The 26,414-nt window shown below is 38.3% G+C and overlaps 1 protein-coding gene across 1 annotated transcript; it reads right to left on the minus strand.

The window, feature by feature from the left end:
* Positions 1 to 21,256: 21,256 nt before the first annotated feature.
* Positions 21,257 to 26,044, minus strand: LOC107767541 (pectin acetylesterase 8). The gene is made up of 13 exons (XM_016586571.2): positions 25,639 to 26,044; positions 25,168 to 25,289; positions 24,645 to 24,727; positions 24,041 to 24,170; positions 23,875 to 23,954; positions 23,668 to 23,754; positions 23,455 to 23,579; positions 23,289 to 23,349; positions 23,102 to 23,155; positions 22,945 to 23,022; positions 22,252 to 22,357; positions 21,772 to 21,917; positions 21,257 to 21,634 (listed from the first exon to the last, which is right to left on the minus strand). The coding sequence occupies exons 2-13, from the start codon at positions 25,286 to 25,288 to the stop codon at positions 21,497 to 21,499; spliced, it is 1,209 nt and encodes a 402-aa protein (XP_016442057.1). The 5' UTR covers position 25,289; positions 25,639 to 26,044; the 3' UTR covers positions 21,257 to 21,496.
* Positions 26,045 to 26,414: the final 370 nt, after the last annotated feature.

Here is a 26,414-nt window from a genome sequence, read left to right on the forward strand (position 1 = left end):
ATCTATTCACAAACAATTCAATATATTCAATACTAATTAGAGGAATTAATTCCATATGAATTTACACATTTTCTGGATAAAAATCTGAAATTCATTAAAATATTCGACAGTGGGACCCACATCTCAAATCCCGAAAAAACTCACAAAATTCGAACACCAGTTCCGATACAAGTTCAACCATACAAAATTTGTCCAATTCCGATATCAAATGGACCTTCAAATCTTAATTTTTCGTTTTTGGAAGATTTTATAAAAATCTGATTTTTCTTCTATAAATTCATGGATTCATGATATAAATGAGTATGAAATTATGAAATATAATCAATATAGGATAAGGAACACTTACCCCAATGTTTTCCCGTGAAAATCGCCCAAATATCGCCTTACCCGAGCTCAAAAATGGAAAAGGGTTGAAAATGGGACGAATCCCATTTTCGAGAACTTAAGTTCTGTTTCTAGAACTTTTACCCTTCGCGAACGCGGTCAGTGCCTCGCGTTCGCGAAGCACAAATTCCTGCTGGCCAATTTTACTCTTCGCGAACGCGAGGGCTACTTCGCGAACGCGAAGCTTGCCTGGCTTGGCCTTCGCGAACGCGAGATGCCCTTCGCGAACGCGAAGGCTAATTTTCCTGGCCAGCCTCTTTCCCTTCGCGAACGCGAAGCTTTGCACCTTGACCTTTCGCGAACACGTTCTCTTAGTCGCAAACGCGAAGCACAAAAAGTTCCAGTCCAAATTTCCTCTTCGCGAACGCGAGACTCCCCTCGCGAACGCGAAGAAGGAAACCGGAAGCAGATTTCTGCACTTTTTTTAAGTCCAACAATGATCCGTTAACCACCCGAAATCAACCCGAGCCCTCGGGGCTCCAAACCAAATATGCACCCCAAGTCCTAAAATATCATACGAACTTGTTCGAGCAATCAAATCGCCAAAATAACACCTAGAACTATGAATCGGACACCAAATCAAAGGACGTTTTCAAAAAAACTTTAAAACTTATATTTTTACAACCGGCCGTCCGAATCACGTCAAATCAACTCCGATTCCCACCAAATTCGGCAGACAAGTCATAAATATTATAGTGGACCTATACCGGGTTCCGTAACCAAAAATACGGACCCGAGGTCAATAAATCCAACATTAGTAATATCTTAGAAATTCTGAAGCTTTCAAGCTTTTAATTTTTCATCAAAATTCTATATCTCGGGTTAGGGACCTCGGAATTCGATTTCGGGCATACGCCCAAGTCCCAAATCATGATACGTACCTACCGAAATTGTCAAAATACTTATCTAGATTTGTTTGCTAAAAATGTTGACTAAAGTCAACTCAATTGAGTTTTAAAGCTCTATTTCACATTTTAATTTATTTTCACATGAAAACTTTCCGAAAAATTTTACAAACTGCGCACGCAAGTCGAGGAATAATAAATGGTACTTTTCGAGGTCTTAGAACACAGAATTACTTATTAAAGTTAAAGATGACACTTGGGGTCATCACATTCTCCACCTCTAAAATAACTGTTCGTCCTCGAACGGAGCTAGAAAAAAAAAAGTACCTCAGCTGGTGAATAAGTGTGGATATTTACTCCGCATGTCCGACTCGGACTCCCAGGTAAATGCCTCTACCGACTGACCTCTCCATTGCACCTGAACTGAAGGATAACTCTTAGACCTCAACTGTCGGACCTCCCGGGCTAGAATAGCCAACGGCTCTTCCTCGTAAGTCAAATCTTTGTCCAATTGGACTGAGCTAAAATCTAACACATGGGACGGATCACCATGATATTTCTGGATCATAGACACATGGAACACCGGATGAATCGCTGATAAACTAGGTGGTAATGCAAGCCTGTAGGCTACTTCACCCACCCTTTCAAGAATTTCAAAGGGTCCGATATACCTAGGGCTCAACTTGCCCTTCTTTCCGAACCTCATTACACCTTTCATATGTGAAACTCGAAGCAATATTCTTTCTCCAACCATGAATGCAATATCATGAACTTTACGGTCGGCATAACTCTTTTTCCTAGACTGAGCTGTGCGAAGTCGATCCTGAATAATCTTGACCTTATCCAAGCATCCTGTACTAAATCGGGACCCAACAACCGAGCCTCTCCCGGTTCAAACCAACCAACTGACGATCGGCATCGCCTTCTATATAATGCCTCATATGGAGCTATCTGAATGCTCGACTGGTAGCTATTATTATAAGCAAACTCCACAAGTGGCAAGAAATGATCCCAAGAACCTCCAAAGTCTATAACACAAGCGCGGAGCATATCTTCCAATATCTGAATAGTGCGCTCTGACTGTCTGTCTGTCTGTGGATGAAATGTTATACTCAACTCCACCCGCGTACCTAACTCACGCTGTACAGCCCTCCAAAAATGTGAGGTAAACTGCGTACCTCGATCTGAAATAATAGACACGGGCATACCGTGAAGGCGGGCAATCTCACGAATGTAAATTTCAGCTAACCTCTCTGAAGATTAGGTAACTGCCACTGAAATGAAATGTGCTGACTTAGTCAACCTGTCCACAATGACCCAAACTGCGTCAAGTTTTCTCTGAGTCCGTGGGAGCCTAACAACAAAATCCATAGTGATATGCTCCCACTTCCACTCAGGAATTGCTAACTTCTGAAGCAAACCATCAGGTCTCTGATGCTCGTACTTAACTTGCTGACAATTCAGACACCGAGCTACATATGTAACTATATCCTTTTTCATTCTCCTCCACTAATAATGTTGCCGCAAATCTTGATATATTTTAGCGGTACCTGGATGAATAGAATACCTAGAACAGTGTGCCTCTTCAAGAATTAATTCACGAAGCCCATCCATATTAGGCACACAAATACGGCCCTGCATTCGCAGAACTCCATCTTCCCCCACAGCAACCTGTTTGGCATCACCGTGTCGCACCGTGTCCTTAAGGACTAGTAAATGAGGATCACCACACTGCCTCTCTCTGATGCGCTACTGAGTGGTTGTGCAAGCTAGAACCCGACTGGGTTCTGAAACATCTAACCTCACGAACTAATTAGCCAAAGGCTGAACATCTGCAGCTAATGGCCTCTCACCAACCGGAATATATGCAAGACTGCCCATACTCACAGCCTTTCTACTCAAGGCATCGGCCACCACATTGGCCTTTCCGGGGTGATACAAAATGGTGATATCATAGTCTTTCAACAACTCTATCCATCTTCTTTGCCTCAAATTAAGATCCTTTTGTTTGAACAGATACTGGAGGCTACGATGATCAGTAAATACCTCACACGAGACACCATAGAGGTAATGCCTCCAAATCTTCAGCACATGAACAATAGCTGCCAATTCTAAGTCATGAATAAGATAATTCTTCTCGTGAACTTTCAACTATCACGACGCATATGCAATTACCTTACCATCTTGCATTAATACTGCACCAAGCCCAATGTGAGATGCGTTACAATATACCGTATATGATCCTGAACCTGTGGGTAATACCAACACTGGCGCCATAGTCAAAGCGGTCTTGAGCTTCTGAAAGCTCAACTCACATTCGTCTGACCATCTGAATGGGACACCCTTTCTGGGTCAATCTGGTCAATGGGCTTGCTATAGATGAAAACCCTTCCACGAACCAACGATAATAACCTGCCAAACCCAGGAAACTCCGGATCTCTATAACTGAAGTAGGTCTAGGCTAATTCTGAATAGCCTCAATCTTCTTAGGATCCACCTTTATGCCTTATGCCGATACAACATGCCCCAAAAAGGCAACTGAGTCTAACCAAAACTCGCATTTTGAAAATTTGGCGTATAACTGATTATTCTTCAAGGTGTGAAGCACACTTTGAAGATGCTGCTCATGCTCCTCTCGACTGCTGGAGTAAATCAAGATATCATCAATGAATACAACCACAAAAGAATCCAAATAAGGCTTGAACACCCGATTCATCAAATCCATAAATGTTGCTGGAGCATTTGTCAACCCAAATGACATCACTAGGAACTCGTAATGCCCATACCGAGTCCGAAAAGCTGTCTTAGGGACATCAGATGCCCTAATCTTCAACTGATGGTAACCATATCTCAAATCAATCTTCGAAAATACCTTGGCACCCTGAAGCTGATCAAATAAGTCATCAATTCTTGGCAGCGGATATTTGTTTTTGATAGTGGCCTTGTTCAACTGCCGATAGTCTATACACATCAGCATCGAGCCATCTTTCTTCTTTACAAATAATACTGGTGCACCCAGGGCGAGACACTGGGTCTAATGAATCCCTGATCAAGCAAGTCTTGTAACTGCTCTTTCAATTCTTTCAACTCTGGCGGGGCCATACGGTATGGTAGAATAGAAATAGGCTGAGTGCCCGGAGCCAAATCAATACAAAAGTCAATATCTCTGTCGGGTGGCATCCCCGGCAGATCTGCAGGAAATACTTCTGAAAATTCACGAACAACTGGTACTGAGTCCATAGAAGGAACATCCGCACTGGGATCACGAATATAAGCCAAATAGGCTAGACACCCTTTCTCTACCATACGTCGAGCTTTCATATAAGAAATAACCCTGCTGGCAGAATGGCCAGGAGTTCCTTTCCACTCTAACCGAGGTAACCCCGACATAGCTAGGGTCACTGTCTTGGCATGACAGTCTAATATAGCATGATAAGGAGACAGCTAATCCATACCCAAGATGACATCAAAATCTACCATATCAAGAAGTAGAAGATCCACACTAGTCTCAAGATTACCAATAGTAACCACACACGAATGATAGACATGATTTACTATAATAGAGTCTCCCACCGGTGTAGACACACACACAGAAGCACTCAGAGAATCACAAGGCACAACCAAATATGAAGCAAAATAGGAGGACACATAGGAATAAGTAGATCCTGGATCAAATAGAACGGAAGCATCTCTATGGCAAACTGAAATAATACCTGTGATCACAGTATCAGATGACTCGGCCTCAGGCCTAGCTGGAAAAGCATAAAATTGGGGCTGGGCCCCACCACTCTGAACTGCATCTCTGGGACGGCCTCTAACTGGCTAGCCTCCACCTCTAACGGTCTGACCTCCACCTCTAATGGCCTGACCTCCACCTCTAATGGCCTGACCTCCACCTCTAGCTGCCTGACATCTACCTCTAGCTGGCTGAGCAGGCGGTGAAGCAACCGGTGCCGGTATGATGGCACGAGAATCCTGCCGAGATCTGTTACTCGCCAATCTAGGGCAATACCTCCTCATGTGACCAATGTTCCCACACTCATAACACCCATCCTGATGCCGTGGCTGCTGAAGCTGAAGCTGACCCAAATGGGCCGGATAACCACTGTAGTAACTCTGAAGTGGTGGTGCATTGATAGGAGCTGAATGTGCACTGAATACTGGCTGCCCAGAGTAAGGCATAATAGGACCGTGACTCCCTGAAGCACCGGGAGATGCATGAAGTGCTTAATGAAACGGTCTGGGAGGACGACCCCTACCAAAATTATCCCTGCCTCCAGACGAGGCACCACTGAAACCACCGAACTGACGAGGCCTCTTATTAGACCTCTGTCCTCTTTCCTGTGCAAGAACCATCTCGATCCTCCTTGCGACATTAGCAGCCGCCTGAAAAGAAATCTCACTTCCGGTCTCCTTGGCCATCTGAAGTCTGATAGGGTGAGTGAGTCCCTCAATAAACCTCCTCACTCTTTCTCCCTCCGTAGGTAGTAAAAGGAGAGCATGACGGGCCAAATCCACAAAAATAGACTCATACTGAGTAACAGTCATACTGCCCTGCTGTAGACGCTCAAATTGCTTACGGAATTCCTCCCTCAGTGTGATAGGAAGGAACTTCTCCAGAAATAGCTGAGAGAACTGCTCCCAGGTAATTGCAGGCGATCCGACCAGTCGGGTCAATGTATAATCTCTCTACCACCTCTTGGCAGAACCCGTCATCTGAAATACAACAAAATCAACCTCATTGGTCTCAACTATACCCATGTTCCGCAACACCTCATGGCAGCGTTCAAGATAATCCTGTGGGTCCTCAGAAGGTGTACCACTGAAGTGAACTGGAAAGAGCTTAGTAAACTTATCCAGTCTCAATAAGGCCTCAAAAGACATGGCGGGCCTATCACCGGTCTGTGTCGCAACAACTGGATGAACTATCCCAACTGGCGGGGCTGCTAGAGTCTAATTCTGGGGAGTTATCTGCTCCGGAGCGGGAGTAGTGGGAGTTTGTGCTCCTCCCCCAGCCTGTAAGACGGTTGGTGCCACTAGAAATGTACCATTCTAGGCCACGCCCTCCATAAGACTTACCAAACGGACTAGAGCGTCCTGAAGTACTGGAGTGGCTATGAATCCTTCCGGGACTTGAACTGGTCCAACTGGTACATTCTGAACTAGAACTTCCTCCTGAAGATCCACCTGAAGTTCTATAACAGGTGCAGCCGCTCGAGCTCTGGACTGAGCTCTACCTCGGCCTCTGCCTCAGCCTCTAGCACGACCTCGACCTCGACCTCTACCCCTGGCCATAGTTGCCACCGGGGGTTCTGATCCCTGTCCATCGGTAGAGGTATTATGTATTCTCACCATCTACGAGATAATAAGATTAAAATGGTTCAACCATCGATGATAGACTAAAATCGCACGACAGAATAAGAAATAAGTGACATTGTTCCTAAATTTCATAGCCTCTGAGAGATAAGTACATACGTCTCTGTACCGATCCTTCAGACTCTACTAAGATTGCTCGTGACTCGTGAGACCTATGTAACCTAGTGTTCTAATACTAACTGTCACGACCCAAAATTTTCACCTTCAGACCGTGATGGCGCCTAACATAACACTTGCTAGGCAAGCCAACGTTAGAATAATATTAACCATTTATAAAATAATTTTATGATTTTTTAAGTAATTATGCAAACAATTAATTTGACGACGTATAGACACTCGTCACCTTGCCTATACGTCGTTCACATGCATTTCACATAACAAATAATTTAAGGATTTTATTCCCTTAAATCAAGGTTAACCACGACACTTACCTCGCTTTGCAAATTTCAATCAATTACTCAACCACAGCTTTTTCTTTTAAATTTGCCTCTGAAAGTTTCAAATCTATTCACAAACAATTCAATATATTCAATACTAATCATAGGAATTAATTTTATATGAATTTACACATTTTCCGGATAAAAATCCGAAATTCATTAAAATATTCGATAGTGGGGCCCACGTCTCAAATCCCGGAAAAACTTATGAAATCCGAACACCCGTTCCGATACGAGTTTAACCATATAAAATTTGTCCAATTCCGATATCAAATGGACCTTCAAATCTTAATTTTTCTTTTTTGGAAGATTTTATAAAAATCTAATTTTTCTTCCATAAATTTACGGATTCATGATATAAATGAGTATGAAATCATGAAATATAATCAATATAGGATAATAAACACTTAACCCCAATGTTTTTCCGTAAAAATCGCCCAAAAATCGCCTTACCCGAGCTCAAAAATGGAAAAGGGTTGAAAATGGGACGAATCTCATTTTCCAGAACTTAAGTTCTGTTTTTAGAACTTTTACCCTTCGTGAACGCGGTCAGTGCCTCGCGTTCGCGAAGCACAAATTCCTGCTGACCAATTTTACTCTTCGCGAATGCGAGGGCTACTTCGCGAACACGGAGCTTGCCTGGCTTGGCCTTCGCGAACGCGAGATGCCCTTCGCGAACGCGAAGGCTAATTTTCCTGGCCAGCCTCTTTCCCTTCGCGAACGAGAAGCTTTGCACCTCGATCCTTCGCGAACGCGAAGCACAAAAAGTGCCAGCCCAAATTTCCTCTTCGCGAACGTGAGAGTCCCCTCGTGAACGCGAAGAAGGAAACCAGAAGCAGATTTCTGCAGTTTTCTTAAGTCCAACAATAATCCGTTAACCACCCGAAATCAACCCGAGTCCTTGGGGCTCCAAACCAAATTTGCACCCAAGTCCTAAAATATCATACGAACTTGCTCGCGTGATCAAATCGCCAAAATAACACCTAGAACTACTAATCGGACACCAAATCAAAGAAAGTTTTCAAGAAAACTTAAAAACTTATATTTTTACAACCGGACGTCCGAATCACATCAAATCAACTCTGATTCCCACCAAATTCGGCAGACAAGTCATAAATATTATAGTGGACCTATACCGGGTTCCGAAACCAAAAATAAGGACTCGAGATCAATAAATCCAACATCAGTAATATCTTAGAAATTCTTAAGCTTTCAAGCTTTTAATTTTTCATCAAAATTCCATATCTCGGGCTAGGGAGCTCGAAATTCGATTCCGGGCATACGCCGAAGTCCCAAATTACGATACGGACCTATCGGAATTGTCAAAACACTGATCCAGGTCCGTTTGCTAAAAATGTTGAATAAAGTCAACTCAATTGAGTTTTAAAGTTCTATTTCACATTTTAATTCATTTTTCCCATGAAAACTTTTCGTAAAATTTTACGGACTGCGCACGCAAGTCCAGAAATGATAAATGGTGTTTTTCGAGGTTTTAGAACATAGAATTACTTATTAAATTTAAAGATAACATTTTGGGTCATCACACCATCCTCGGTGCGAGGATGGTACTTCAGCAGGAGGGTTGGGTGCAATCATACATTGTGATAAGTTCAGATTGTTTCTCCCATTAACTGCTATAGTGAAATGCATCTCTGATGCTGATTTCTTTGTTAATGTGTAAGTTTTGCTGACTGTATTCTAATTTCTAAGCGCTCTTAAAAAAATTGGAAAAAAAAAAGGATCAAAACAACTGCACTTTATCATCACTGCAGAACTAGTTTTCCAAATTCCTGTAGTTGTGGAATAATTTTCTATGCCAAAATTGAGTGTACTGTTTTTGCTAACTCTCGAATGAATTTACCCAGAGAAACTATATCCGCTGAACCACTTATTGAGGAGAAGTATAAGAGAGTCGTTGCCTTACACGTAAGAAACATCATTTAAATAGTTTCTCTTTTCTTATTGTTATTAAATATTTTATCTCAACTATAGTTCATTATTTTTATATTTTGTACCTATATAAACATTATTGACCCCTTTTTAGGTACTTTGGGTATCTGCCAAGAACCTACCACTCTCTTGCACATCCTTGAGCTTACAAATTTTGTTATAATTTGAAAATGTCTATGGGCTTACGTCTCACTACAAAAACGCGCCTCAATGCTCGGATGTATGCCTCAAATGTCCGGGCGTATGCCTCGAACGCCCGGGCATACGCCCCGAATTGTTGGGCGTACGCCTCTTGAGACTTTCGCCCCACACCATCGCCTCGGACATTTTTGGTGCGCCTCTCCCCCGGACTCACCCCGAAGACGCCTTTTAAAACATTGAATTTGTGCTCTCCTTCAGCATCAGTAAATAAGAGCATCAATAAGGAAGGAGAAAAATTGGGCTAACTAGGCTCTCCACCTACTAGATTAGTCTTTTTCGGTTTGGCTCTCCTGTTTGGTCTATACCATTGGTATCAAAGTCAGGTCAATTAAGGCTTGGGACCGCGACTTGGAACGGTGGCCTGGACCCAAGAGGGGTGCCAGATGTAACCAACTGGGCCTAATCGTGAGCAACGAGGTCATTGGTCCTATGTGTCAATTGTGTCTATTATCGATTAAAACGAGAAATGCAAAAGGGTTTATAGCTACAAGAACTCTCCCACCTACTTAGACTAGACTTTTGGGTTGAGTTTTTCTCTTTGGTCTATAACAGCAACCAACGCTTATCGGGTTTTAGCTATGACAGAAGTCCCAGAAATATTTGTGAATGTTTACAGCAGGATTTTTGGCTATGAAGAATTCCAGTAACAGCAACCTTTTAGGCCAAATTAGGGGAACAATTTAAGGGAATTGAGGGTGAGATTTGGCTTGAAATGCCATCAGGAGGACGATCAGTTTAAGGGGAATTTGGGCCTTAATTACGTCTCCTTTTTTTCCCCTTAGAGAAAAGGGAAGATAACAAAGATTTTTCACCAATACTTGCGATCCTTTACAGGAGATGAAATTTTGTAGGAATAGAAAAAGGGGCAGGTGCCCAGATAGTTATTTTCAGAGATGCTATTTAGAGATTAATCAATACTTATTTTGTCCTGAAATTTTAAACTAAAAATTTTAATTTCAGGATAACTCTAAACATTTTTGTCCTGAAAAATTGAATTGAAAACCTGAAATTCATGATACACTAGCTAATTCCTAAATAGCAATCTGTTAAAGTGGCTATCTGATGTCATTTCTACATAGGAAAGGGCAAAAGTATCTCCTGAGGCCGGATTTTTAAAAAAAATGGATTTGAATTAAAGTTTAAGCGATAATTGATTAAGTATAATTAATAATTTAGATCTTGTACATAACTACATATTAGTTTAATTTGAATTTATTTTTAATATCTCGGATACTCCCAAAAGAATGAGCATACTTTTTGTGATATATCATCATCCAAGGGTATTTTCTTTCGCTTCAAAAAAGCTCAAGTGGATAATAAGACCGTGGTGAGATCAAACGTGTGATTGAAAATTAATTATAGAAATGACACTAGGTAGTCACTCTAAAGGGTTGTTATTTAGGAATTAGTCTGTGTATTCTTAATTTTAATTTTTTAGTTCAATTTTTCGGGACAAAAATTTTCTAAATTGTCCTAAAATTAAGATTCTTAATTTAAAATTTGATCAGAAAAAAATAAGTGCTGGTTAATCTCCAAATAACATTCTTGAGAATGACTATATGTGCGCTTGCCCCTTGAAAATTCGGTCCTTGAAAATTCGGCCTTAGTTCAATGATACTTATGTTCTTTCCCAAATTTTTAAGTTTTAATCTACTTCTATATATCTACTACTAATTTATAAGTGAGAACAAGCTAACACCTCATGGTTAACATGCTTACCGACCAAGTTGGTACTTTCAAGATTCTTCAAAATTTTACTTCGGAGTACTTTTAAATATTATACTTGAATTTTACAATATGATAGTAGTAAGAGAAATGTAATATAAGTACAAAAACAACATACTAGTATAATCTCACATAGTGGAGTTTGGAGAGGGTAGTGTGTACACAGACCTTACCCCTACCTTTGTGGAGGTAGAGAGGTTGTTTCCAATAGATTTTCGGCTTAGGCAAGCATAGGTACCACATTAATAATAAGAAATAAGAAGGGACAACATCTGTCATGACCCAAAATCCCTCCGAAGGAGTCGTAGTGGCGCCTAATCTCTAGAACTAGGTAAGCCTAACACATACCAAAATGATAAAAGATTCTATTAAACAGCTATTAAACATGAAATGAAAATCTATGTATAAGCCAATAATCTCAATATGACACAGTATCCCATAACCGGTAGTACAAGTCATAAGCATTTTTAAGAGTAATTATTTATAATGAATACATCACTATTCCGAAGAAATAGGAAACAATGGAAATGAATACAACATAAGGTGATTTTGGAGCCTACGAACATCCAGCAGGTGTACCTTGAATTCTCCAGCCACACAAGCATAAGTCTCAAAACTAACTTGAATAGAGACATAACACGTCATGACAATTCACTTAAAGGCATGGAAAGAATATAGATAACCTAAACCGGTCAAATACCACATATAACCCGTGTACCCACTCGTCACCTTACGTACACGACTTTCATATAACACAATTAGCACAATCAGCTCGAATCCTAAGGAGTAATTTCCCCCACACAAAGTTAGGCAAAACACGTACCTCAATTCACCCAAATCAGTACTCAAATTAGCTTTTTCCTTTACAAATTGACCTCCGCTCGGCTCAATCTGACCAAAGACGACTTAAATACATCAAACAATGCAAGAGAAAATAATTTCAATTAACAAATCTATGATCTTTATACAACTTCTAAAAATTCAACTCCGGGCTCGCCCCGTCAAAACCCGGGTCCAAGGGTAGGTCTTGACTACCCATATCCCCACGAGTCCATATATGTGTTTTGTTTTCAAATTCGAGTCCAAATCGACTTTCAAATCCTAAATTTTTATTTTTCAAAACTTTGACAAAATCCCCAAATTTTTTCCTTAGATTCTCATGAATTTAATGTTAAATCTAATGTATAATCATAAAATATAATTAAAAATTGATTAGAGGCATTTACCCAATGGTTTGATATTAAAATCCTCCCACAAAATCGCCTCCCATCGAGGTTAGGGTTTAAAAACATGATTAAATGAAGCTAAGTTTCATAATACTCAGATATAAGCAAGCTGCAGATGTCGCATTTGCGACACAAGGTTCGCAAATGCGAACTCGCAAAAGTGAAGAATCCTTCGCAAAAGCGAAGCTTGAACAATTCTGATGCCTTCGCAAATGCGAAAGAAAATATCGCAAATACGGACGATGGTCTTCACAAAAGTGACCCTACCCAGCCCAGGTCTTTATTGCAAATAAAATACAGAGTTCTCAAATGCGAACCCTACAGGCTTCGCAAAAATGATCATTTCTTCGCAAATGCGATCCCTTCCCTAGCAACCCAGGTTCGCAAATGTGAGGACTACCTCGCAAATGCGGTAGTCGCATTTGCGACAAAAACATCGCAAATGCGATGGAACCAGTACCAGTACTCAATAATTTAACAAAATCAATTTGAAATCAATCCGAAACTCACCCGAGCCCCCGAGGCTCCAAACCAAACACCCACACCAGTCCAAAAATATAACACGAACTCGCTCGCGCGATCGAGTCACCAAAATAACCTCTTTCCATGAATCGGATGCCAAACGCATGAGAATCACAATGAACTTCAAGAACTTCTAAAATCGCAACCAAGCGTCCGAACCATATCAAATCAACTTCAAATGACACTGAATTTTGCAGGAAAGTTCCATATGACGAAATGGACCTATTCCAAGTCCTGAAACCAAAATTCAAACCTGATAGCCTTAAATTCAAACTATGATCAAACTTAGGAAAATTCTAAACCTTTAAATTACCAACTTTCGTCAAATGACGTTGAAACCCTCTAAAAATATCCAAATACAAATCCGGGCATATGCCCAAGTCCAAAATCACCATTTGGACCTATCGGAACCATCAAATCTCCAATCCTAAGTCAAATACTTGAAAAGTCAAACTTGGTCAATTCCTTCAACTTCGAGCTTCTCAAATGAGAGTCACCACTTAAAATTATTTCTGAACCACTCAAAAACCTAAGCCGATGATGCACGCAAGTCATAATACACTAGGTGAAGCTATTCATGACCTCAAACGGCCGATCCGGACGCAATTACTCAAAATGACCAGTCGGGTCGTTACATCCTCCCCCACTTAAATATATGTTCGCCCTCGAACGTGCCAGGAGTCGTTTCAGAGCTATCAAATCACTTCATGAGCTCATCATTCATACACCCGGGGGTGATTCCCCATCAACCCAATCTATGTAGGCTTGACAATGCAACTTAACTGAAGATCTCACTTCATTCTTAGTCCATAACCTTAGGACAGAACCCGATCTTCAATATCTGAAACTCATCATAGAACCCGAATCTCGAATCAATACACTGTATAAGCCTGAACAAGTTGAATCGAGCCACAATCCCAACCCAGAGTACAATCACATGATGTTCCACATAACTCAAATGCATGCATCAGTAACTTCCGACTACCATAGTTGTCCAATAACAATCTTGGAACCGATAATACACTTCATATTGAATAAAACTTTGTTCCGGACCTCCGCAACGCTGCCCATGATAAAAGAGCATGCAAAAACTCATAACCACCCATAAAGTCAGCAAGCCAAGAAGCTCTCTCGTCCGTCAACGGCCATTGCCCAATTCTGAGCTGAAATAGCATCATCCTCCCAAACACTCCTCGTCCCGATACGATAATGCAAATCTCAGGTCTAGAAACGACATCTCAGCCAATACAAGTAGCCCAACTAACAATTCATCATGGAACCACACAGATTCTCCCATTATACGGTCCGTACACGAAACCATCAATAATTCAGACATGCAGCAAAATAGAAGGAAATCAAGGTACGAGGATTATCTAACAAGTACAACAGATATAACAACAAAGTACAATTTCATCAGGTTATCCCATAGAATGGAAATGGAACATAAAATAAACACGAGGAAGGGTATCCCATATAACATCCGTTGTGGCGTGCAACCCACTCCCAAATATATCAATCAATATAGGCATACCCATCGAGCCAAAGTGCTTGGGCTCACTGATCAAATGTATGCCAACATCAAGTACGATAGAGTGCACAAATATAACTGTGGGACAGTGAATATAAATAATACAACATGGAGGAAAACAGGCACAACTGAGGTAAAATGAGCAAATCAACATCACGAGGGCTATCTTGCCCATATCGTGCCATAACGCCTGAACGAGATTATCACATGCGTGAGAACAATCATACCACCTCACAGTCCGTCATAACATAAGAGAGTAGCATATAACATAAGACAGGGGCACAAATAATACCCATTCTACCCGGTAACATAACAGTGATATCAACTTCATAAGAGTACCCAAACCTGATCCGATATAAAGTACATATTCTCGTTGAGCTTTCAAATAGCCCCCCAAACCAAATCCTGATCATTCCCAAATAGGTAAATATCCTTCCAAAAGTCCATAGCAACCTGTTGATAATGTATGCTATCAGTTATCTAATTCTCAACATTTCTTCACAATCCGCAAACTAGAAATAGTCCACCTATGAGGACACCCAGCCCCGAAACCTCATGAATACCAGAACTCTCATACTCGATCTCAACTATGCTACTTAAATGGCTGACGCGTCACTCCCACTCCATCATCTTACGAAAACATCCACATAGATCTTCTATACCGCGTAACAAAACCTGAACTTCAGAAGCCCCTAGAACCCGGTAATCACCATACCACTGATTAAGCACTCGCAACCCAAATCACATAACGCCTCACTAAAATACACGCTCTTTACATGAGATATCTAATAATGCCAACATTCTATTAACTTCTGATATCCATCCAGGAGAAAAAATCATAATGCTTAGTCAATGGTCAGAAACGTTTAAAATACTAGTTTTGATCGAGTAGAGGTGTCTGGATAAAACTTTGTGGAGTACAGGGACCGGGATGTCAAACCGGAACAAGTACAGGTGTCTCGTAGGCTATTCTGCCATTATTTTATTTAAAACTATTGTGTTACTAACAACTCAACAGGGTATGAGATAATGACTTAGAGTAGCAAATTCATCTTGAAAATCAATTCATCAAAATAATAGTAATAGGAAAGGAAAACAGGAAATGACGGTAAAGCAGTAAACTAATGAAAATAACTCAATCCTCGAAAACCAGTAAAAACCAGAAATACCAATCCTCAAAGTCTCATACGAAAGAACCGAAGCCAACATAATACAACAAAGAATACAAAATACTTAAATTATTGCGGCGCGCAACCCGATCCTACCGTACAACACTATCCTCCCTTATTCCACCATGTAAATATCAATAATAATTAAATATATATTACGGTACGCAACCCGATCCCACCATATAATCAAAGTCAATATCATAATCCTCCCTTATTTCACCATATCAATCCACCCTTATAAAGGATATAAGCGGTCAATTAAGAGGTCACAAGACAATAAAGAAGGCAACAACTTCAACTAAAGCATATAAGTGTAAAATATCAAGTAAGAAGTACAGTGAGTGCTAATAGCGTTAAATAAAGGATATAAGCGTAGATTAACGAATAGAGACATAACACGTCATGACAATTCACTTAAAGGCATGGAAAGAATCTAGATAACCTAAACTGGTCAAATACCACATATAGCCCCTGTACCCACTCATCACCTTACGTACACGACTTTCATATAAAATAATTAGCACAATCAACTCGGATCCTAAGGGGTAGTTCTCCCTCCCCCCTCCCCTCCCCCCACAAAGTTATATAAGACACTTACATCAATTCGGCCAAATCAATACTCAAATTAGCTTTTCCCTTTATAAATTCACCTCCGCTCGGCTCAATCTAGCCAAAGGCGACTTAAATACATCAAACAATGCAATAGAAAATAATTCCAATTAACAAAGCTATGATCTTTAAACAATTTCTAAAAAAGTCAATAAAAAGTCAACCCCGGGCCCGCCCGGCCAAAACCCGGGTCCAAGAGTACGTCTTGACTACTCATAGCCCCGCGAGTCCATATACGTATTTTGTTTTCAAATTCGAGTCCAATGCGACTCTCAAATCCCAAATTTTATTTTTTCAAAACTTTGACAAAATCTCAAATTTGTTTCCTTAGATTCTCATGAATTTGATGTTAAATCTAATTTATAACCATAAAATATAATTGAAAATTGATTAGAGGCACTTACCCAATGATTTGGTATGAAAATTCTTCCACAAAATTGCCTCCCATCGAGGTTAGGGTTTAAAAACATGATAAAATGAAGCAAGTTTCGGAATACTTAGCTATAAGCAAGTTGCAAATATCGCAATTGCGACACAGGGTTCGCAAATGCAAACTCGCAAAAGCAAAGAATCCTTCGGAAAAGAGAAGCTTGAACAATTCTGACGCCTTCAAAAATGCGACAGAAAATGTCGCAAATGCGGACACTGGTCTTCGCAAAAGCGACCAGTTTGTCGCAAAAGCGACCCTACCCAGCCCAGGCCTTCATCGCAAATGCGATACAGAGTTCACAAATGCGAACTCTACAGGCATCGCAATAACGATCATTTCTTCACAAATGCGATCCCTTCCCCAGCAGCCCAGGTTCGCAAATGCGAGGACTACCTCGTAAATGCGGTAGTCGTATTTGCGACAAAAACATCGCAAATGCGATGGAACCAGTACCAACACTAAACAATTTAACAAAATCAATCTGAAACCAATTCGAAACTCACCCGTGCCCCCGAGGCTCCAAACGAAATACCCACACCAGTCCAAAAACATAACATAAATTCGTTCGCGCGATCGAATCACCAAAATAACCTCTTGCTACGAATCCGACGCCAAACGCATGAGAATTACAATGAACTTTAAGAACTTCTAGAATAGCAACCAAGCGTCCGAACCATATCAAATCAACTCCAAGTGACACTGAATTTTGCAGGCAAGTTCCATACGACGAAACGGGCATATTCCAAGTCCCGAAATTAAAATTCAAACTCGATAGCCTTAAAGTCAAACTATGGTCAAACTTAGGAAAATTCTAAACCTCTAAATTGCCAACTTTCGCCAAATGACGCTGAAACCCTCTAAAAATATCCAAATGTAAATTCGAGCATACGCCCAAGTCCAAAATCACCATTTGGACCTACCGGAACCATCAAATCTCCGATCCGAGGTCAAATACCCGAAAAGTTAAACTTGGTCAATTCCTTCAACTTCGAGCTTCTCAAATGAGAGTCACCACTTAAAATCATTTCCGAACCACTCAAAAACCCGAGCGATGATGCACGCAAGTCATAATACACTAGGTGAAGCAATGCATGACCTCAAACAGTTGAACCGGACGTAATTGGTCAAAACGACGTCCCGGGTCGTTACAACATCGAAAAACCATGTAAAAGCAGCATACACAACAAGATAGTAAAAAAAAAGGTATTCAAATAAGCCTACTATTAACCAAATACGAGAGTACGTATTAACACTACCGGTATGAATAATCTAGACAACTTAACCTATTATCCTAATTTTTGACCTCCACATCTTCCTATCACTACTAACTTATATGCAAATATAAGTACCAATAAAAATTACACCGTGCATATGTAGTGTTCTATATGTTCTATTCATATTATTTCAGTATGGTCCAAGTCCTCCTCCATACTCATATGCTGTGCTCGAAAATTGAAGTGCACAAAATACCAAGTCAATGACAACATGTTCTTCCATCCCGTATGGCAATGACAAAAATATGTAATATTACTATATTGTCTGGTCTTCTTCTTTTTTGTTTTTCGTTTGGTACATGTTATTATGGTCCGATTAATCCTGATCTTTGTTACGTCAGCTCCATTAAAAGAAGCGCTCCAACCAATATTTTTTCAGAACCCAAATCGAAACATGTGATTTAAGTGGAGGAATCTTATCTATCTCACTGTAACTTAGATAATTTTCATTTTTGTCCTTTTGATTTGCTAAGGGATATGTTGGTAAATAGCACAACTAGTAGGAAGAGAGAAATTACTTTCCGTCAGCAAATGCGCTAACTTCCTCATCTATAAAAGGAGTTAACTTCTTTGCACTCAATCACACACTTGTCTTTTCCTCTAATACTTTTCTCAATGCTCATGGCAACAGCAGTATATATAATATATGCAACTCTTGGGTAATCGATCTAGACTTGTTTAACTCCTTATTGTGTTAAACTGCCAATTATTTATTAATTTATTTATTTATAAATTGAGTCTTTATCTTTTTGCTTGTACAATAAGTTTGTTTAACACTTGCATATAGTGGTAAAATTATTTAGGAATATTAAGAATGAATCAACAATAATCAATTTATTACTAACATTTATGGTTTTATTTTTTTTAGTTTTTCTACTGAGTCTTTGGGGACAAAAATCCTCGAAACCATCTTTGTTAATACCACATTCTAGAGAGTGCGATGATAAAGGGAGGAGGAGAGAATTGTCTTTTCTGGAAAGTCAGAGAAAGATAATTCTAACACCTGTTTCCTTTGCCATGGCACTCTCTAGAATGGTGGTATTAACAAAGAGGGTTTTGAGGATTTCTGTCGTCCAAAGACACAGTAGAAAACTATAAAAATGAAACCATAAATGTTAGCACTACTAAATTAGATATTATTAATTCATTCTTAAGCATTTCTAGATGACTTTATCACTCAATGTAAGTGTTAAAGCAAACTTATTGTAATAACAAAAAAGATAAGATCCTCAGTTTAATAAAATCAATAAATAGTAATTGGCTGTTCAACCTAATAACGAGTTACTCCTCGGGTCCACAATAAGTATTTTTTGGCAATGTGGTCCATAATATTTGAATTTTTCAAATTTCAATAATAATTAATTACTGTTTTCCTACATTGCCCTTGGGTATGTATTAAGAGTGTTTATGTGAAGAGATAGTAAATGTTAATATGGTTAATTTTATTGCTAATTAATGTTAAAAGGTAGATTTTTTAATATGTATGAAAACAGTCAAAAAATCACTTATTTATTGTGGATCGGAGGGAATAATAACCAAGACTAACTTTCAGTACCACGTTGAAATCGAGAATTACATACTTATTTTATCACCTAACTACGGTTAATTATTGTAATTATATTTTTACCTTATTTATTATTTAATCACGATAAAGTATATTGGTATGATATAAACGCTAGGTATGAGTAAATTTTTACCTTCTGGCACTTTTGATTTGGTATTTTGTGCACTTTAATGATGTCCGAGCACAGTACAGGAGTATGGGGGCTTTGGAATTCTTGATTATTTCTTGGTTTTCGATCAAAAATGGATATTAATTTTTGCTGTGCTAGGAATCAATAATTAGAAATTCTTCCCATATTCGTTTCTTCGTTCTCTACCTATCTCTTGTTTTCTTTTATAGTTTCTCTCTGATTTTTGACAAGGTGGGTTACTTCGATGGTAAGTGCCCTCCACTTTCAATTAAGAGGTTGTGAGTTCAAGTCACCCCAAGAGCAAGGTGGGAGTTCTTGGAGGGAAGGATGCCGAGGGTATATTGGAAATAGTCTCTCTACCCCAGAGTAAGGGTAAGGTCTCGTTAATTGAGATTCATATGCCTAGATGAATTCGACGCATTTCTTTATCTCTAAAGATATGGTGTCCTAACCATCTAACCGCTATTCCATCCCCGTTATCCATTGATCCCGATCTAAATAATCCCCCTTTTGCCGGATTATTGCCGATGTAATCATAAAAGCTAATTTTTCAGGAATTTTAGACCAGACTTCAAAAAGGGTGAAATCGGGGGCTTATCTACCTTTTCTACACGAGTTATGACAAAGGAATGGTCTCACTTAGGGGGAATGCGCCTTCATTAAACAAAGAAACTGAGCGATTGACAATTCAAACATGGGTTTGATTCACACTCCATGTTCCGAGAAAGATTTATCATCCGAAAAGAGGAAAAAACGGAATCTTTATCTAAAGAAATGCGTTGAGAAAGGGTAAATGTTTCGAACCTTTCAACTAGATAGTGCTTTTTCAACTCTCTCAAAATGAGTCAAGTTTTTTTATGTATGGCTAGTGGCGGAATCACATAGTTCTAGAGTGTAAACTAATACTTTTTTGTCGAAGAATTATACTGCTTTAGATAGGTAAAAATTATTTTTTATGTGTGTATATATATATATATATATATATATATATATATATATATATATATATATATATATAAAATACATTTACCGGCTATTTTTTCTTGTATTTACTTCTTTAAATTTTGACAACCCTTAATAAAATCATGGCTCCGCTACTGACTATGGCTGGATTCTTGAAAAGTATGGTCTATGGATAATATTAGGTTGAGCTTGAGCAAGGCCTCCGTTATACTGGAGTAATGATATATGCCATATGGAAGAATTATAGATTTTCAGATGGTATGTTAAGTGCACACAATTGACTGCAGTTTCATTGAATCATTAAACCAATACTTGAAATCTTGTTCAGAAACTGTTTTATTTTATGTAACGCTCTTTTTGTTAGTCCGGTCTTTCTATGTTTGAAAACTCTTTAACTTCAAACTTCTCATTTAATTAATTAATGACATACTGTCATGAGTCATGACCATAAAAATGTCATATGTTAAAAATCACAAATGTATGAAAAATCTTCGTTTTTAAACTCTATGCAAGTTAGATACTTCGATATAAAATGAAACTGAGGAAGCACTATATAGTTTCAATCAATGGATCCAAGGTTATGGAAGTGCTAAAGAGCATGCAACAATGGTGAAAGTTTTGAGACTATAGATTTTTTCCTAATCCAGCACCAAAGGAAAGAACTCGGACACCTAAAATTTTCAAGAAGATTCTGATTATATGTACGAGTTTAAACCGTGAAAGCAACAGTAAAGTTATCACTTTGCAAGTTCAAACCGTGAAAACAGTCACTAATGCTTACATTAGGATAGACTGTCTACATCACACATCTTGGAATGCAACCCTTCCTCGGACCCTGCGTGAACGAGGTTGCTTTTGCGCACCCGGCTGCCCTTTTTTATTCTGATTATTTACTGAACTGTAGGATAGCATAAAATCTGATATAAAAGCTGAACTATTAACTTTTACATTATAACAAGATACATAATATTGACCTCAAATTAAAGATACAGAATAGTTTCTCTTGGAGATACCAAAGCACACAATTCTGTGCAGCGTTGGCTTTCCCTTATTGTAAAGCAATTGATACATAACTTCTTTAATTCAATATTTTTCTTTCTCACTTTTTGGAAAATTGAAAGCCTGTAAGCAAATAATCTCAGGGAATAACTTCCATCAATAACCTATAAATCCATATCGACTGGCTGAACGTCCGATTCAAAATTCCGGTTTTTGCAGGTTTTATCACAGGGGTAAGGACAGTCAATCTCTTGGAATCGATTTCTGTCGTAAAACCAGTCTCCAACTGCTTTGGCAATTGTCTGCAGAATGCAATGTTTTAGCAGTGTCAATGGTTGACTAAAACAGGAAAACAGAAGTAAAAGATATTGAAACTTTGAAATTTCTTTTATAATAAACTAAAAACCAAAATATAGTTTTTAGTGCTCGGATTGCATACCGTGCTAGCTAATCTCGGAGAGTCATCCCTTAGCCATGTCTCTTGTGTTCCGGTTTGACAATGTGCATAACAGGAATTGATGTAATACCCTCTTGTTGAGGATGGTCCCAGTCCGTTTAACGCTTTTAAGAACTCGGTCCTATAACCTAAAAAATAACTCCATGTATTAGACACAAAGAGCAAAGTACACCTTACAACGAAACTGAGTTCTCTGTCAAATAAATTAGCATCTTCACGCTTGCTATAATTAGTTATTTTTTAGATTTAAGTATTAGCCACAAAGGACGACCTTATTCCATATTGTTGTTTTCTCTGAACCGGTCCAAGTTTTTGTTCCTTTACTAGCGGATAGGTGCTCTAAATTCCTGTGGCGGACTCTATCTGGCTCCTGTCAACTTCTTAATGTATTAAAGAAGAGTCTTTCTTTTTCTGTTTGTTACTTTAGCATGAAAGCTCGGAAAAGGGCTTAAAAATCTTGACCTTGCATGGTTTCGAGCTGAGCAGCCGAGCATTTCAATATGTCAAGCTTGCAATTGCGCCAGGTTCCACGAGGATCAGCAACACCAGGAGCCAAAATGTTCTTTATCTGAATATTTAAAAAATAATAAATAAGCAAAAATCAATTATTTAAAGAGCAAGATTATTCTCATATATATGTACATATATGATATATATCTATATAAAACATTACTTTGATATAGTGAAGACTGAATTTTATTGCAGCTATAACCAAATAACAAAATGCTAGCAATGCTTTACCTACATTAATATTATCGATAAAACACATTATAGGACAGTAATAAAGAGAACTTGTCTCATAAGAACAGAGGAAGCATTTCAGATAAACCACAACTTGTCAAAGAAATTGTAGGACATTACTAGACACGGCCTAGTCTCATTTTGCAAATAAAAGGGCAGCCCGGTGCACTAAGCTCCCGCTATGCGCGGGGTCCGGGGAAGGGCTGGACCACAAGGGTCTATTGTATGCAGCCTTACACTGCATTTCTGCAAGAAGCTGCTTCCACCCCTCGAACTCATGACCTTTTAGTCACATGGCAGCAACTTTACTAGTTACTCCAAAGCTCCCATTTAACATTTTCTAAATACGTCATAGAAATTGGAAAATTGAGGAAGGGAATAAAAACTAAAAAGAGAAATCAGAGATGCACTGACCTGCCAGGAATCATAGGCTGCATTTACTAGGAAAAGAGGTGTCTTGATTTGTTGCGCGACATTTTGTGGGAAAAAACACTGCAACATAAATTACGGTGTTTTCAAATAAGATACATCAACTAAGGGGAAAATTTATTTTGAAAATAACTCCTCTTACCAAACCCGGTTTCAGTCTTGAGGTACATGATTGAGGCAAATTCTTCGCGGAACCCTGAATCAAGATAATGTAACACACTAAGGACGAGAAAAACTCATTCTATTGAACCTTTTTAGTGATATAATGACCAGCAAAATATTATTAACATACATATGTTTAATAATGTAGGAGGTTAAAGTAAGCATACATGTGTGTTAACAACATCGCTGTAGAACTGTTCAATATGAGGCGCACCAGAAATAGTCTTCCTGCAAACGGACAAGCAAATTTTACCAGTAGCAAAGAGGAAAGCTAAATTTCTTGCTAGTTTTGAGAGGGACACAATTATTTAAAAAAACAACGAAAGTGCTTACGCATTGATAAAGAAACCAGCATCTGAAAGACATTTTACTTTAGCGCCCGGTGGCAAGAGACCTTTAAATCTGTCACAATGTAGAATTGCAGCTAAACTACCAGCTGAACATCCGGCTAGAATAGCCTATCATTAGAAAAATTATTGTCAGCAACTAAACAATGTGCGACGACGAGTGTATAGCTATCTGCAGTAATCAATTGATGGATCGTACATTCTGAGCGTTCTTCATTCCTTTTGCTAAGAAGTCCTCCATAACAGCTGAAAATATCCTGGCTCCTCTGTAGTATACTTTTGTTTTCTGACATAATTCAAAATGTCCATCAAAATCCATGAACATAATTCAAGTCTATAATTATTAGGAGACGAGGACACTATCATTTTATCAAATCAATAATTATAGGATTTACAATAAAATTACCGGATCAACTGCTTCAACGTCACCAGTAAAGGATGATCCATCACAATATCTAATTCTAATTCTGTTCCAATTGTAAAAGTCTACAATTTCCAAAAAACTGTTAGTCAGAAGAATATAAAAAAAAATGGGCATGAAAACAATGTATATGATAAGGATGAAGCTCCACCTGGGTTAAACTTAGCCTTGTTGCTCAAAATCCCTGAAAAAGACACCGTCTTTACCATAAGTTTAGATGATCCTAATCGTGTTTTTGTACGTGAAAGGCAAGTCGTGGCATTGTTGCACCATGCTCCTCCCTGAAATTCCAAAGTCATAGGATGAATTCAAATGCAAATTCATGTAGGCAATCTAAAATTTAAAAATTTCAAAGAATTCACTTAAATTATGTCCAAATTCTTCTTAGTTATAGTCATCCAAGCAGTGGCAGAGCCACCTAAAACCAAGGGGTGTCCCATTCGTTGAAAAATTACATATATACTATATGTTGAATCCCCTGACTTCTTCGTGTGTTCAATTTTTTAATATTTGGACACCCTTTAGTAAGAATCCTGGCTCTGTCACTGCATCCGAGCAATCAATCCATTTATATTATTCCATTAAGAAACCTATAATCCAACTCTAAGTGCTTTGAGAAATTGAAGTAAAAAGGCTAATTATTGGACAGAAATAAGATTATGAACTAGAGAGCCTAGAAATCTAAGTCTTAACTCTGTTAAAATTTGGATCTTTAAGAAATGAATAGTAAATTTATAATGAATGAAGAAACAAACCTCAAGTTGGATAAACCAATTGTTAACACCTGCTCCAAATCCCTTATCAAAATGGTATGCTGGTGGACTCCCATCCAAACATACTGCAAACACATCATTGGCATCAAAATCTAACACATATTCACATTCTTGAATTCTGTTTTCTCATAGTAGGTGGCGGATTTAGGATTTAGACATTGTGGTTCTATTCAGAGGCGGACACCGTAAACTTCATCAGAAATCTTGTATTATAAACAATTTGGCATCTTGAACACTAAAAGCCTTTAAGGGCGCTGATAATAAAAATAATGGTGCACTTTCACGTAAAAATCCTGTGTTAGCCTCTACTTCTACCTTGAAATATAAGTACTTAAATGTATATTTAAGTCTATCTACACTTGTTATATATATAGTTTGACTCAGAAGTCGTGGGTTCTTGCCGAATCCGCGACTTCTATATTGGATCCGCCCCTGCTTAGAGTTATTTGGACAAAAAATAAAAATAAAAATAAAAATAATCACTTTGATTCAAAGAAATTCTTACCAGCTCCTTTTGCCACAGCACTCTGAAGATAAGTAATATCAACAGGGTGCCCTTCGGTTAGTAAAAGAATCAGCAAAGTGATTATTGCACGTAGCCATTGTTGCATTGCCCTTTTTACCATTCTGCAAATTATTTTGTGAAAACCCACAATCAATAACATAAAAAATAAAAAAAAAATATAAAAAAAAAGTATGCAGAATATCCTAAAAATTGGAAGAACAAACTGAAAGAAAGAGAAAAAAAAACATGTCATTTTAAGACAGATTGACACATTCAAAAATGCTTCCTATATTTACCATATTTAGCATGTAATTCCATGTTTCAAGATTTCATTCTTTAACAATTAATGGTATATTTATTCACTAAAAATCCATGATAAGAAAGTGTAAACAAGAATCTACAAACCCATATCAGAATCAACAAATGTTTACTAAACATAGAATTGAAATTTTGTACTTTTAAATATAGTACCTGCAATACAAAAGAGATTGACGAAAATCTCAAAGTGAAATTATTTGGGGTAAAGTCTGCAGTAAATCCAGTTATGTATCTTGTTTCTGGAGCTAAAACAGGGGTCCAAAACCAGATGTTGGTCGAGACTCGAAACTAGAAGCATATATTTATACCGAAAAGAGAAAGAATATACATATACACTGACGTTATAACTGTGCTCAACGTAATTTAACATGTTATCATAATTTACTTATCCAATGTAATTTAATATGTTGATCTGATTTTGTAACATTTATACAGTGTCTATTTGTAGAATTCTATTGGAAGACTGAAAGTAAAAACTTTTCCAAATATATTGTTTTTGTTTGAGATTTAAGGAAAAAAATTTAGAAAGCCTCTTTAAAAGTTTCTTTTAGTAAAGAATAAAGAAGTAGAGGTTTATATGAATATGAATAGTAATCCAAGAAAAATCATTCAGTTCACAAAAGCTTACTTAGGTTAGGAAAAAAAAAATACTTCTTAACATGCTTTTGTATTCATTTATATAATAATAATAATATGGTAAAAAGGAATCTTTTTCAAAAGCTCTTCTTTTTTTTTCAAAAGTTTCCCAAAGCGTCCAATTACTCTATAGAATAAAGTAGCCTAGACACGGTGAGAGAGAGGTTAGATCTTTCCCTTTTATTAAAGGTCTCGGTTCGAACATTAAATATTAAAAAATAATTATTAAGAAATACTTCTTTCTTAAATTGATTTTATGCGGCGTAAATTCAAATATAATTGAGTTCAATTAA

The sequence above is a fragment of the Nicotiana tabacum genome, chromosome 15, assembly GCF_000715075.1.
Source record: "Nicotiana tabacum cultivar K326 chromosome 15, ASM71507v2, whole genome shotgun sequence".
Lineage (NCBI taxonomy): Eukaryota > Viridiplantae > Streptophyta > Magnoliopsida > Solanales > Solanaceae > Nicotiana > Nicotiana tabacum.

Coding starts and splice junctions, on each gene's coding strand:
- LOC107767541 (XM_016586571.2), bottom strand. CDS start 25,288: ATGGTAAAAAGGGCAATGCAACAATGGCTACGTGCAATAATCACTTTG. Junction 23,350..23,454: donor GCTGGTTTCTTTATCAATGC/GTAAGCACTTTC, acceptor GTCCGTTTGCAG/GAAGACTATTTCTGGTGCGC. Junction 22,358..22,944: donor CAGCCTATGATTCCTGGCAG/GTCAGTGCATCT, acceptor TTAAATATTCAG/ATAAAGAACATTTTGGCTCC.